The sequence below is a fragment of the Aristolochia californica genome, unplaced genomic scaffold (assembly GCF_029961685.1).
Source record: "Aristolochia californica isolate CCGP_79_NKW_82.1479 unplaced genomic scaffold, dmAriCali1.0.hap1 SCAF_14, whole genome shotgun sequence".
NCBI lineage: Eukaryota > Viridiplantae > Streptophyta > Magnoliopsida > Piperales > Aristolochiaceae > Aristolochia > Aristolochia californica.
The window spans coordinates 8466893-8480969 of record NW_027181815.1 but is presented as its reverse complement, the minus strand read 5'-3'; the positions used below and the strand labels follow the sequence as shown (position 1 = coordinate 8480969).

Sequence of the window (14077 nt, the reverse complement as noted above, 5' to 3'; positions counted from 1 at the left end):
CAAACATATTGAAATAAACTTTCATTATGTTCGGGATCAAGTCTTAGCTAAAAAACTTCAGGTCTAATTTCTATCCTACGAACCAACTTCCATGTTCAAGATCTACCCATTCGGTTGAGGGAGCATATTGGAGATAAAACTGAACCTGCTTCTAACGACACAACGATAACCAAGGCAACAAGAGTGCCCAGTCAAAACAAATAAAATTGCCACTGATATTTCAGAACAAGAATGCCCAATCAAAACAGAGGATATTGCAACTGATATTTCGGGCCAACAACTTTGTTACGTTGTGATTGTGTTTTTGATTTTTGAATAGTTTATGTATAGGAGGAAGTTACGGAGAGTTTGTGTATAAATACCATACGATGTATACACGGTAAATATCTGAAACTGAAATTCTTAAACCCTCAATTCTCTCGTAGCTTTACAGAGTTCAAAGTAAGATCAATTTCCGTACGTGAACTTGCTAAGATTGATAGATTAATATAAATATCCATCAAGGATATTAAAATAAAGTATATATTTGAGTCAATAAGACCGCATAGCGCAGTGGATTAGCGCGTTTGACTTCGGATCAAAAGGTCGTGGGTTCGACTCCCACTGTGGTCGACACAGCAATCTATTATGTTTTTTTTTTTCTTCAAAATATAAATATTTTTTTTATACCACCAGAAAAAAAAAAAAAAACAGCCTCTGCCTACTGTCGTCCTCCATGATCCATCGAAGTATATTTAGAAATGATCGACTGGTACACGCAGAAGAAGAAACCGGGACAGGAAACATGGAATGATATTGCAAAAGGGCAAATGACACAGAAACGAGCACTTCGTACACAAGGAAAAACACAAACAAGAAAAGTTTCGACTTTCACGTGCACAGATTACAGGTATATTTCTGGTTTCTGTGACTGTTTACTGCTACAACCCAAACCTGCCCGGGCAAAATTCTTACGAAGAGCAAAAGCTTCAGCTGCTTGCAGTCTAGCTCACCCACCCCAGACGCCTGAGAAATTGCAGATTAACAGTCTCCTTTGATTTCTACCAAAATCTAAATACTTCTCATTGCAGAAAAGCAAAAGGCAAGAGGTTGAACTCATAGACTGCCAAACAAATCAACACAATTTGATTTAGTATAACAATTAGAATGATTTCCAAGATGGCAAGTAAAAGATAACACTTACAACCAGTTATCAGAAACTAAAGAAGCACACAGTTCAGAAACTACAGACTGATCTCCTTGACTACTTCTTGGAGGGAGTCGCCTTCCTTCTCCGAGGGCTCCTTTTCACTACAACGCCACTTTCGTCTACATCTTCATCCTTTTGCTCAGTAGGTTCATTCACTGAATTAACAGTTGCATTCATCTGCCTCCTCAATCGTAATATTTCTCCCTTGGCCGATGCCAATTCCTCCTCGAGCCTTTTAGCCTTCTTTTCTGTACTCTCTCTCTCCTTCCCAAGCCTTGAGATCAGGTTTTGAGCATCTTCCAAGTTCTCTCTAGCAACTTTTGTCACTTCCTTTTGATCCGTCAGAGACGCGTAAAGGTAATTCTTCTCATCTTCAAGATTAGAAGCTCTCGAATTAACAATATCTAGTTCCTCGGACAAAAATATGGCTTTTCTCTTCATATCACCCAGTGACTTTGTTGCCTCTTCTAAGTCTATTCCAATAGTTTGACGAGCCTCTTTTTCCTCCACAATTTGTTTTTCCAATGCGTCCAGTTCCTTCCTCATAGAAGTTACCATATTTCTTTCCTCTAGTAATTCCTGGGCTGCATTTTCTGCTTTCTTGTGGATCTCTGCCACTTCCTTCTGCAGCTTTTCACAGGTTTCTGTCTCAACTTTCAGTTTCTCAGTAGAAGCAAGTAACTCTTCTTTTGTTTCCATCACAACATCCATTGCTAAGGTGAGCTCATCTGAGAGTTGCTTTGAACTTGAATTTGCCTCATCCAAACTCTTCAGGAGTGACTTCTCTGTGCTGGCGAATTCTGAATGAGTTCTGGAAATCTCAGAACTGAGCACTTCACATGACTTCTTGGACTCGCTTAGTTGTTTTAGCAACTCAGAAACCTCAACTCTTGACTCTCCCAATATTGCTTTAGTAATGTGAAGCTCACCTTCTAAGTTCTTCACATTGACCATTTCTTTCTCTAACAAAGCCTTTAAACCATCCCTTTCTTTTTCCAGCTCAAGAATCAAAGCATGGCGACTGTTTGCTTCATTTGAAACAAAATCAAGCTTCTCCTGAAGTTGGCTGAGCTCTTGATCCCTTTTAGTTAAAATTTTTAAATCAGAGTCAGCTTTCTCAGCTGAAGATAGCTTGAGAGTATCATATGCTTCCTGAAGAGAAAGATTTTTGAGGTTAACACCATCTCTCTCTGCAATTAACGAATGTATTTGCTCATTCAAATCACCCACTAAAGATTGTTTCACTTCCAATTGCCCCCTGATCTTCAGAACCTCATCAGTCAATTCTTTGATTTTGTTATTTGCTTCAGCAAGTTCTGCTTTTGTCTGGTCGAGTATAGAAGTCAAATTCATACATCCTGATTCCTTTTCTGCAAGAGATGATCTGAGGCTTTTCATATCTGTTTCCTTATCCTTTATTTCTAAATTGAGCAGGCTTATTCTCTCTTGGAGGCTTTCAACTGTGTCCTCTCTCTCATGGAGTTTGTTTTCCAGAATCTTTTTATCCTCAACAGCTTGTGACAAGTTGTCCTGAAGTTGATCTACCTTTACCTCGAGGTCTTGGACTGACTTCTTTTCAGTATGGAGCTCCCGCTGTAGTCTAACAAATTCATTACCTGCAAAAGACAGTTTTTTTGATAGAGAGACCATTTCCTCCTTGGCCTTGTCAGATTGTTTTGACCTTTCTTCCTGTTCATTTGCCAACTTCTTCTTAAAGTTCTTTTCCAACAATGACTTTTCTGCTTCCTTTTCCGTCAGTTTAGTCTTCATCTGCATTATGTAACAAATTAGATGAATTACCATGCTCATCTGAAACACCATAAAATTCACCTGAACATACATATATTTTATACATATATATCATAAATATATGTAGTAAAGGTAATGCATATAATTTATATGTATATTACATAGGTATGTGGGTTGAAAGATAGTGTACGGATTCAATAGTTGATTCCAAATCTCTCTTTTCACGCCAGGCTAATGCATATAATGCGCCCAAGATGCCCAACCCTATAATTCCAATTCCATTTAGAAGAGCCACAAATGGATTTGATGCTGCCTGTGGGGGACTTTCGATATCTGGAGCACTTGCCACCATTGTAATTTGTTTGTCTGTGACCATAAAAATTAAGCAAATTACTCTTCGGAATTGCTCCCAAGAACAAGGGATAAAAGAAACATGTTCCCCAACAACAGAAAAGTCTGAAGCTCAAAAGTAGCATAAGATGCATAAATGGAGGCATCAAAAGCATTTGACTTAATGTAAACTCTGGTCTCCAGGTTTAAGTATCAGTAACAATAACCATGGAGAAGTCGATTATAACATAAGCTGATGGATCAACTGTCCTGCAACCCTGATTTTTGCACAAAGGAAATTTAGAAATTGATACAATAGCAGTGAAGTCAACTTAAATTGCATAGGAAAAAATCCTCCGAGATCTAAGGCTCAAGCCCTTTTGGAAGCTGATTGGACTTGCTCTTGATGGGTTCACACAGAACTGCGTAAAAATTGAACTTCCCAAAGGCATCACAAGACCAAATACAGCATGAGCCAAGCAACCATTGTCCTCTTTTACACATCTAAGCCAATTCTCAGAAATGATTCAAAATTAAACTAAAACACCCTAATAGGCAATATCCAGAACAATTCAAGTGCCCACCCAAAAAAAAAAAAAACAGCGGCAAGAAAATAAATTGTAAAATGAACAACAACAAAAAAAAAAATTGATGAGCCAACGAAGAAGTCATCAGAAAGCACATTGAAAAAATAGATTTTTTTCCCAAAGAATTATTTCTCCGCCACCACTGCATCAAACCAATTGATAACCCCGAATTCCACATGTGGTTTTTAACACAAACAACACTCCACAGGAGTGCACAAAAAAAAAATCGTTCGGAAAGAAATAAAATCATGACAGTCACCCAAGCACTAAAAAGAAAACTAAACTCAGTCCAAAAAACACGCGGAAAAAAGAACACCGGAAAGGCAACCGTGGTCCAACTGACCTTGCACCAAACCTTCAACAGCTCTCGCTTTCAACTGGAAAAATGGCAAGGCAGAGATACTAAGAATCAAGAAAACCCGCTTGCCGGACGACGAGCTGCTGCCGCTGGAGCTCTCACTCTGCAACGAAGCCATTGGCGTGACCATCCTCTTCTTCACAATCATTCTATGACGGTGAAGAAAAGAGAAATGAGGAGGAGAAAGTGACTGGATTGGAGGAGATTGGGAAACAAAGGAACTTCCTAACGAAAACCCCATTCTAATCCTGCAAAATCTTGCAACCGGATATCTCTCTGCAGTCTGTATCTCTCTGATTTTTGTTGCGGAAAGCTTTCAATCGCCAAAGAAGCTTTTCCCTTCCCGTGCAACCATATGCAAGTGCCACCCTTTCTGTTCGTAATTACAAACATGCCCTTTGATCAACTCGAGCGGAAGTTTTTCTTGTTTTTTGTTACCATTTTACCCTTAAGAGTCTAACGGGAGGAGGGAAATTAAGGCACCAATTGGTAGTCTTTTGTTTTTTCATTTCAGTTATTAAAAAAACAGAGCCTAAAAATGCTATTGCTGAGAGGGGTATTGTCGTTATTGCAAAAAACACTGTGGGCATTTCCATATCGGGGACTGAATATGTCCAGGTCAGCATGGACCCTGTACTTTTCTCTACACGTCTAAGCCAATAACAAAAAGCCAAGTAAGCAAAGAAAAAACATGTTTATCCTATCCACTGCTCCCTTCAAGTCCAAATTGAGAGTCTTCCCTTTTCAAAACCTTCATTTTTAAGAATTTTTGGATCCTGTTACGATTTCGAACAACAATGAAAGCCTTGTTCACAACAGTGGTAGACCACCGGTTGTTCCCCTCCCTGAAAATTCCTCTTGTCCACCCTGAAACCTTTCCATTCCGACCAATCTACCGCTTTAATAAACGTTCTCTCCCTCCATGGATGAAACCAGTTCGAGACAATACGATCTCGCTCTAAAACGACGACCAATCCACCCGCTCCCAAGTCCAGGAACTCTCATTCCCTTCAAATGCTTCAACTGAATTTCCCTTCACTACTTCCAAATGATCTCCGTTTTTATGTTCCGAGTAAGAAAAAAGTATCTGCTAGTAGGGTCGGCTATGGCGTTCACCATGGCATTTTACAGTAGATCGTCGGGAAGTGATGGCTGTGGGGTGTAGTAGTAACGAGATTTAAGAGCTGTGGTGTGTCTGGTCATGTCTAAGTAAAGGAAAAGCTGTGTGACACCGTCCGTGATGAATGATCTCAGGCCTACATCTGCTCCTCTAAAAGTGGCTCACTAACTCTTCCGTCTCCTCTCTGCTCCCCTGCAGCAGACACATAAGAAATGAAACCTGAACAAGAATCCGGTGAATCCTCTGTTCACATGTCAAATTTCTATACCCGAGTCTCCTGCTTCTGAATTACTCTCTTTTTTTCCTTTTAACAGATTTTCACTCTATAAACTGGCAATCAAAATGAATAGGAAAGCAGAACATTCATAAACGCCAGTAGCGGGGGTAAGAGGACAATGAAGTTCGAACCCCACTGCTCTCTGTTAATTTATCGGAAAAATAGAGGAAATCAATGTGGGTCGGATTATAGACAAATGGGGGTTATGAGTTATACAAGAAAAGCGACATGTATTTATTTAATCGAGATTGCTGGTTTCTGTGGCTAATACTTAATCACTTGACAGAAAAGAAAGAGATGAATCGGAGAATGCAACGCGGGCACATCAATGGCGGTCCGCCCATTTTCAGTTTTAACTCAAAATTATGCGACACATGTGGTCTAAGCTTGCCCATATTCCAAAGCATTAGAAAAGGCAAACAGAGAAATAAAACAAGAACAGAAACAATGGCCGCCCACGACCCACCAGTCTCATGAAGCTGAAACGCAGAGTCAGGAAAACAAAAGAATGTACAAAAACGATCACCCATGGCTGCCACAGATTCACATAAACAGCTCTTTAGTAAACAGATGATCGGACTTGTCTACCTTAATAGTTTCATGGATCATGTTCTCACGGTGGGTTCAGTCAAGAGGGCAACCTTCCCTCAGCTTATATGGTGGGTGGGGAAGACTTCCTCGGCTTGAATCAATTTGGGGGTAAGAGAACCAGCATCTAATTTCTCCCTTTCCTCTTCATCCAAAATCTCTTGCATGCGGCAGCTGCAGCTGCAGAATGCTTTCTCCCCTCTGCAAAACGAAACCAAATTCAAACTTTCACTCCTTTAAGCATCAGCAACTTCGACAGACATCAGAAGGGAAGTAACGACATCTGAAGCAGTAATAATTCGTGGAAGAAGAAACTGATAAGAACATAGAATAAAAACCTGTACATGAAGATGTCTTTGCCCTCTTCCAATTTCTTCTTGCAAGAGAAACAATAACTCAAAAAGTCATCTGCGGGGAACGACGGATCGTCGGCGAAACAAGGCGATCCAATTCCCCATCCCTCTTTATTAAGATCACTTAATTCAGATGCGTGACTCTCTAATATGCAGTCACCAAAAATGTGGGTTGTTTTGGGGTTAGGCCCGTGAGAAATTACACGAGTATAATCCTCAGAAAGCTCAATTTCACTTGCCGAGAGTGAAGCCATTATCACAGTACGGCTACGGCCGACGGATACAGGGAGGGAGCTAGGAATTCCAGAAAAATTGTCAAAATTGCTACCTCCTTCAACAAATCGAGGACAATCCAATTGGGTCATTTTCGTTTCTGAGCAAAAATTGTCAGAAATCGATTTGGGGTTACAGTAAACTACGCGAGTCAAGGTCGATGGAGACTGAAAAGACCCCGAGGAACATGATCGGGATTTTCCGAGAATTCGAGTGTCCACATGGATTTCAGTTGAATCCACCATCGTCTCCGAGGAACCCGACCAGGGAAGTGCACATTTCATTTCCGACTGCGGGGACATCGCGTAGTGCTCGGACGATGATTTGGGACTAGCTGACGAATTAAGGGAATTATGCAGATTGTTTCCATTGGAGAAAACATTAATCTTCATCTGAGAGCCAAGCAGAATATTGCGACTCTCGGAAACCCCAAAAACTCTCCCGCATGGTTTCGACTCATCACTGAGAGAATCAAGAATGCTAAGCCCTACTCTGCTGCAATCCCAGCTCTTCTGGGATCCATTTGGAGCTACCCTCGGAGAACCCAATGGGTTTATTGGGTTAGAAAAACCCTTGAAATCTAGCGGAGATGTTGGGCTTCTTGCAGAATCAGAATCTGATAAAACTTTGTTACCAAAAGCCACAAACAGACCAGGGACTCTAAAAAATGCAGTGTTTTTGTTTTTGGGTGCAGACGCAGTAGAAGAAAAAGAGGAATCCTGAGTAGAATCAGGCATCAGATCCCTCCTGCTTTGATCTGTATGGACGGCCCTGCTCCTCTTCCTCAGCATTATCTCAAAACCTCCAACCCACCGGAAACTGATTCTCCCTGCATTATTAGGAAAAGAAGAACATCCGTGTCAAGAAACGTTCTTGCGATATTGTTAAAAGAAGAACAAATACACATTCCAAGCTCCCCAGAAGTATAAAAAGGAGAGTAAGAAAACAAGGGTGAGAACAATTGATTGAAAAAACAAAACCAGAAGAAACTTACATACAACAAGAGAAGAAGAATCCAGATGAAATAAAAAACACAAAACCTCGTTCCTGAAACGCCAACAGGAAACGAAAAACCGTGGGTAGCAGTTGAAATGATCAGAACACAACACCATATTTTCTATTTCCCGGAAACAGTTAAAACCCCCAAATTACCATAAAAATATGAGAATCGCACACGAATACACGCATAATGCCGATCAAAATGTCCAACACCAGCAAAAACAGAAATTACATATGACATCAGTATCAACAAGACCGCTCTTTCAAAGACCATACGCAACCAGAATATTCCGAAAACGTAAACATAAAAAAATCTTATATAAAAAAAAAACCCAAAAATACAGATCATAAAAATGCGATTCGGCGCAACGAACCGAAAGCATTTAAAACTCGATCGAAGAAAAAAGAAAGCCGGCAACGATTAACCAGACGAAACCCAAAACCGTCATGAGAACGATGCAGTGACAGAACAATCGCCGGTGACCAACTGCAGACACTTCATCCCTCTCATTTCCGCCCACAAAAACCTCAAATCCGCCAAAAAAAAATGACACGAAAACAGGCAAAGGTAAAAGGCGACTATTCCGCAGTCGCAGAAATGCATCAAAAGGCGATAGAAGGTGACCCGAATAGGGAACCCAGAAGACAAAAAACGGAAAACCCACCTGATATCTTCCGCTTAAAATCTCACCGACGGAAGGGAGGAGAACCAAATGGGGTAAAAATACGTTGACAGAGAAGGGTGTGAAACTTGCGTCGTACTCTTATTTCTCTGCTCCTCTTTCCGCTCTCTTCTCCGTCTCTCCTCCCTCTCTCCTCTCTCTCTCTTGCATGCATCAAAATCAGCGAAACAGTGAGGCTTCTCAAATACTCCTCCCATTCAATGGATGCAAGTATACGCCCACGTACGGTATCAATCTACAAAGACAAGGCCACCGCCTCCAAATACACGTGGGACCCATATAAGGCAACGGTAACGATTGAGTCATAGATGTGGGACCGATAATACGTAGGTTTCTACCGTATACAATACGTATATTCGGGTCTCTTATTTCAAAGGTTAAATGAGATTTCCTCTCTTTTACGGACAGTCAGCAGAAAAAAGACAAAAGCTGACTGGTTCGGTTGAAAAAACTGATCGCCGTCGACGAGGCTTAAAGCACGTTACCGTTTCCGTATCAATTCCAAAACCATCCGAACGTATCGTATTGCTGATACGTATCGGGCTATATCGGCCAACTAATAAATTTGAAGCCCTAACAATGTCTAAGATGCGCATGGATTGAGAGGATAAGTTGCCACGTGCCTCCATCCTATTAGTCTTCAAATACCGTGTCCCGTCCTGATCTTTGACCGAGGTTTTGACGGTAAAAAAACGGCGACGTTAGACGGACGTTAATAGACCGTTAAAATCATCATTGGCTTTAAGGTCCCTGTCAGGGGGCCACGTCACCTGCCCTTTTTTACTGGAGTTAACTCAACCCCCCTCGTGTCAGTAAACCCCGGTTAAACCTAAACCCGGTTTGCCTTTATTTTGTTTCTCTTTTACAGTACAGTCCTTTTTTGTCGTCTTCCGTGACTCAGCTTTTCATGATTTCCCACGGGAGAAAGTGATGACCACGTGTCCCCCCTCGACCCGCGCCCCCATACAATCCGACGGCCATAGTTCCCAGATTCGGGTTCCGAAGCCCCTTCATCGACCGCCCACGTACCCCCAAAACGGGCCCCACCGCACGTGTCCCGGCCGACGTGTGCGTTCCTGTCTCCCGAGTTTGGAACAGGCAGAGTGTGGCTACGTGTCGAGTTTTTTAAAATCTCAAGTCTCAGACTCTGACCCGAAATGTATAATTATTGAGAATCTAAGCTTTTGGCACAGCAATTATTGTGGCAGCCCGCGGTACCACGGAGAACGAAAAATTCCAAATTTAAAATAATCCTAATATTTTATTAATTAAATTTATTGTTTCTGAAATTTCAAGGAAGGTCATTAAAAAACAAAGTAGAGTGGTTAAGCCTGATTAGTTAAAGTTAACCCTAAGAATTAAATATTCAATGTTGGTGTGGATGTGTATCATTGCAAATAAATCTGATTGTGTGGGCATTCTCAAGTCCCATAGGTTGGAAATCAGGTATGTTCTTAGGGGTTGTTAATTAAGAATAAACTTATGTCATTAACACAAATATTTAGATTTAAATTTTAACGACAAAAATTAATGTTTTCATAACCTAAATAAAAAATTTACTGATACAATTATTTTCGTCGATGAGAATTTTTATTTTAATCTGGATATCGTGATGAGTTATAAAACCAAATTGATAATCAAAGATGATAATTTATAGATAAATAATTTGGCTTTTATTTTTAAAAAGTATTGTTTGTTTATTTTCGTCGTATTTTAAAATAAAATTATTTTAATGATATAAAATAGTTCTAAGACAATGTAAGAATCACTCGAAAATGAAGGTTTTAGTGAAACTAAGAATATCGAAGTTGATTGATATTTATGAATTGAAAGTTCTGATATCCGATGAAGCTCTTGGGTCGTGTTTGGAACACAGAAAGTGGAGAGAAAATAAAAAGAAAAGAAAAGAGGTTTCTTTTCTTTTGTTTGGAAGCGAGTGGAAAATGAGAGAGAAAGAGGGAGAAAAATATAGTTTTTCTTGTTTGGATAACATGAAAAATTTTAAATAAAAGAAAACTAGTAAATTTAAAAAAATTAAAAATTACAATTTTCTCTTAAGTTTTTATTTATTTTTTCTTCTCCCCAAATTCTATCATTTTGAGAAAGAAATTTTATTAACTAAGAGAGACGATGATTTTTTATTTTATTTTCTTTTCTCTCAATGATTCTTTGCCAAATAATAAAATATCTTTCTCCCCCATTTTTCTTTTCTTTTCAGTGGGTTCCAAACAGGCCCTTAGGGCTTGATGATTATATAACAATAGTTTAAAGTGTGCTATTAGCGATTTAAACAAGCATCATTGGCCACATTCATCCTCAAGTCTCCATCATGCCTTAACATGCAATTCCTTTTGACATCTATAAAGGTTATTACACATGAATTCACTCCTCCATTCTATAGAGACTCATCTAGTTTAGACAATGAAGTAAAAATACAGAAAACATATTTCGAGGAATCGACTTGTATGATGTTGGAATTACTAGGAAGGAGAACTATGGGGTGTAAGTGTTTCAAGGGACACTTTTGAAACACTTTGTGAGAGGAAGGGGCCTTGAGTTTGATATTTGATACACTAGTGCTTAATTTATATATATCATATGTTTTCCACTACTATATATGCCTAGGGGTGGTATCAAGCCGAGCCAAGCTCGAACTTGCATATGTTCAAGCATGACTTAATCTGAATACTTCGAACTCGTTCTTGAACTCGAACTCAACCTCGAGCCTAAAATCAGAATCGAGTTCGAGCCCAAAAATTTTAATCGAGTTCGATTTCGAGCTTGAGTTGGGTTCGAGCTCAAACTTGCATATGTTTGAGCATGACTTAATCTGAATACTTCAAACTCGATCTTGAACTCGAACTCAACCTCGAGCCTAAAATCAGAATCGAATTCGAGCCCAAAAATTTTAATCGATTTTGATTTCGAACTTGAGTTGGGTTCGAGCTCGGACTTACATTAAAAACTGCAAAAAAAAAAAAATATATATTGTAATGAACTTAGTACCATTGAACTACAAACTATCATAGAGGAGTCCAAGACTTTTCAATGAAGCATACTAATGTATAATAACCAACTTAATAGACCTAAAAGAAACGCCTCCATCAATAGTATTTATTCCATGGGCTTTCAACAACATTATATGTTGAAGAACTCAAAAGGGCTGAACAATCGATTATCTTTGAAGTTTGAGGTAAATAAGAGCAACTATCAACCAACTAAAGAGGGAATTGACGAGAGCAATTACAATATAGGGTATTTTCGTTAAAAAAATTTTGCTAACAAGTCGGTTCACGAGCTAACAAGTCAAGTTTGGCTTGTCATACTTAATGAGCCTTATTTCAAGGTTGAATTCAAGTCAACCTCAAGTAAAAATTGAACTGAGTTGAATTTTTTTCGAGGCGATCTCGAACGGTTTGAAAGCCAGTTTAGCTTGATGCCACCCTTATATATGCCTACAAATAAATACACTCAAGTATTCATTTTTAGCATTTTTGTTGTGTAACCCCACTCAAAGCATTGTATACATTTTTGTTTTATGTATATTCATATGATTCCATACAATGCATAGTATTAACTATAATCACTAAGAGTGGAGTGTCATAGTGAAGCTTTTTTGGAACCTTTTGCACAAAAGCCTTCTTTCATTTGATAATAGTGAAAACTAGTAAATTTCAATTAGACATTTGTAAGCTAGATTATTGTCGGATGTTCCATCACCTTAAAGTGTTGTGTGTATGTACCATACGATAGTCACTACTTAGATTGAATAATTGAGTCTTTAGCATATGAACTCGATCCCTTTTTATATCATATCTTGTTTTTCTTCTCTTTTATGATGCTTCAACTAGTGGAAGTTTAAGTTTAAGTGGAAAGTGGAGAGGAATAATATTGTTTAGAGTCTACTAGGTTGATAAACCTCATTACTTTAGACACTACAAGAAAATCAGCTTTGCCAACAAAACAACCAACCAATGAAATTAAATTAGTTGGCGGTAAGACCTCTTCTAGTTTTTATCAACATATTGGAGCGATCAAATTCCAGAGTACTCTACCAGTGAAATATTGAGCTTACCAAGCATGTACCCTCTTCCTCTTTTTTTCTTCTCCTCCTATTTTTCTTTTTTCCTTTTCTTCCTCCTTTTTTTTCACCTTTTCCTTACTTAGGAGGAGGGTAAATTTGGAAATTTGGGAAATTGAAATTGGATTTCTCCCAGTGAATTTGCATCCTCTCCCAACGAATTTTCATTGGGATGTACTTTTTTTCCTTTCCTTCTTTCTTTTCCTTCTTTCCTCCTTCCCCTTCTTTCCTTTCCCCTCTTTTCTGGCTGTCTTTTACAAGCATGCATGATTATGACAACCAAGAAGAGGGGTGGATCATTTATTCTTCAAAGAAGAGAAACAAACATGTTAGTACTCAAACAAAGGAAAAGATAATTTTACAAAAGAAAGAGGACTTACAAGCATACACTACTATGGCAACCTTGGAGACAACCTATTTTCAAATCAAGTGATGCCCAAATATAAATGGTTCCATATTTATAGAGAGAGGAACCTCACACACTAAGAAAATATATTTGATGAATTTAAAAAAAATGAATTCCACCAATAAGATTTCTACACGTGCCCCAATAATTGAATACTAACAATAATTTCTTTTGACGCCATTATAATATGTCTTGACTTCAATTTCAATATAAGATTCCATGATGATATGACTATATTTGATGTTTGTTTTTCTTTTATGACAAGTGTTGGCCAATTGTCTAAAATAACTTTAATTTTTTTGTTCTGTTGATAGTCTTGATTTGATTGGAAATTTGCTTTTACGAGGACTACTCCTCTTTTGTTGTTTTTTTTTCATAGCTTTTGCAAGCTAGCTATATATTCTTGATGTCTTTTAACTTTTCTTACTGTTCTAATGTTGCGACGCGGTGCAACAACATTATTCTTGTCTTTTGATCTAAACTGAGCATGAAATTGCGACATTTGTTTGAGTATAAATACTCCATCATTCTCCAAAAGCATTTTCTACTTGTTTGATGATAGTATCCCAATAAACTCCATTAGAGACATTATTGTCTTTAGACTAAGAATCAGGGATGCAAATGATTTCTTCATCGTGATCTTCATTCTCACCTTCTTGGTCACTACCTTCTTTGGAAGAGTCATAGGTAGATATAAACATATTGTCTTTGTGGTCTTCTTTGAATCATTTATTAACTTCAATTAAAGTAACTTGTTAATTGATAACAGGGTTTTTAATTAATAATTCATCATAAAAAATTTCTAGAAATTTTGATTTGATTTTTGCGTTGATAATCTCAAAGGCTGAAAATTTTATTTCCTCCACTAATTTGGGAGTTTAATGTCTAAACTAAAGAATAACATACTTGATTTCTGCAATTTCTATTTCCATATCGGGAAACTTATTCCACCATCTTACATGAAAAGTTCACTACAAGATTAGTAGTTGTAAATCATTAAATATGGAAAGGAAATTTCTCAAAATAAAAGGAATGTATTAGATCATTTTAATAGGATTTTATCTCATGGATACTGGGATGAATG

The 14077-nt window shown here is 38.3% G+C and overlaps 2 protein-coding genes and 1 non-coding gene across 5 annotated transcripts; 1 reads left to right on the top strand and 2 right to left on the bottom strand.

Annotated features, from left to right (window-relative positions):
- Positions 1-538: 538 nt before the first annotated feature.
- On the top strand, positions 539-612 carry TRNAR-UCG (transfer RNA arginine (anticodon UCG)). The gene has a single exon. It is a non-coding gene; the product is annotated as a tRNA-Arg (tRNA).
- A 170-nt stretch (positions 613-782) lies between these two features.
- On the bottom strand, positions 783-4645 carry LOC137949649 (MAR-binding filament-like protein 1-1). The gene is made up of 3 exons (XM_068795765.1): positions 4199-4645; positions 3129-3304; positions 783-2959 (listed from the first exon to the last, which is right to left on the bottom strand). The coding sequence occupies exons 1-3, from the start codon at positions 4452-4454 to the stop codon at positions 1244-1246; spliced, it is 2148 nt and encodes a 715-aa protein (XP_068651866.1). The 5' UTR covers positions 4455-4645; the 3' UTR covers positions 783-1243.
- Positions 4646-4851: 206 nt separating this feature from the next.
- LOC137949650 (FCS-Like Zinc finger 8-like) lies at positions 4852-8659 on the bottom strand. Of its 3 annotated transcripts, XR_011111880.1 has the most exons (4): positions 7819-8450; positions 6537-7653; positions 6199-6399; positions 4852-5525 (listed from the first exon to the last, which is right to left on the bottom strand). XR_011111880.1 is itself a non-coding variant. In XM_068795767.1 (3 exons), exons 2-3 carry the CDS (start codon positions 7613-7615, stop codon positions 6258-6260), a joined length of 1221 nt encoding a protein of 406 aa, XP_068651868.1. In that variant the 5' UTR covers positions 7616-7653; positions 8489-8659; the 3' UTR covers positions 5988-6257. The 3 variants fall into 3 exon arrangements, 2 of the variants coding, with proteins under 2 accessions (XP_068651868.1, XP_068651867.1); XM_068795767.1 differs by lacking the exons at positions 4852-5525; positions 7819-8450 and adding an exon at positions 8489-8659 and having other exon boundaries at positions 5988-6399; XM_068795766.1 differs by lacking the exon at positions 4852-5525 and having other exon boundaries at positions 5988-6399.
- Between the last annotated feature and the right edge of the window lie 5418 nt (positions 8660-14077).

What these genes read in the sequence shown, in the direction of transcription:
- LOC137949649 (XM_068795765.1), bottom strand. Translation starts at nt 4,454, where the DNA reads ATGGGGTTTTCGTTAGGAAGTTCCTTTGTTTCCCAATCTCCTCCAATC. An exon ending in TGTTGAAGGTTTGGTGCAAG is followed by an intron (nt 3,305 to 4,198) that starts GTCAGTTGGACC and finishes TTATGGTCACAG; the next exon opens with ACAAACAAATTACAATGGTG. An exon ending in TGGAATCAACTATTGAATCC is followed by an intron (nt 2,960 to 3,128) that starts GTACACTATCTT and finishes TACATAATGCAG; the next exon opens with ATGAAGACTAAACTGACGGA.
- LOC137949650 (XM_068795766.1), bottom strand. Translation starts at nt 7,936, where the DNA reads ATGGTGTTGTGTTCTGATCATTTCAACTGCTACCCACGGTTTTTCGTT. An exon ending in TTCTTCTTCTCTTGTTGTAT is followed by an intron (nt 7,654 to 7,818) that starts GTAAGTTTCTTC and finishes CTAATAATGCAG; the next exon opens with GGAGAATCAGTTTCCGGTGG. An exon ending in AAAGACATCTTCATGTACAG is followed by an intron (nt 6,400 to 6,536) that starts GTTTTTATTCTA and finishes TTCGTTTTGCAG; the next exon opens with AGGGGAGAAAGCATTCTGCA.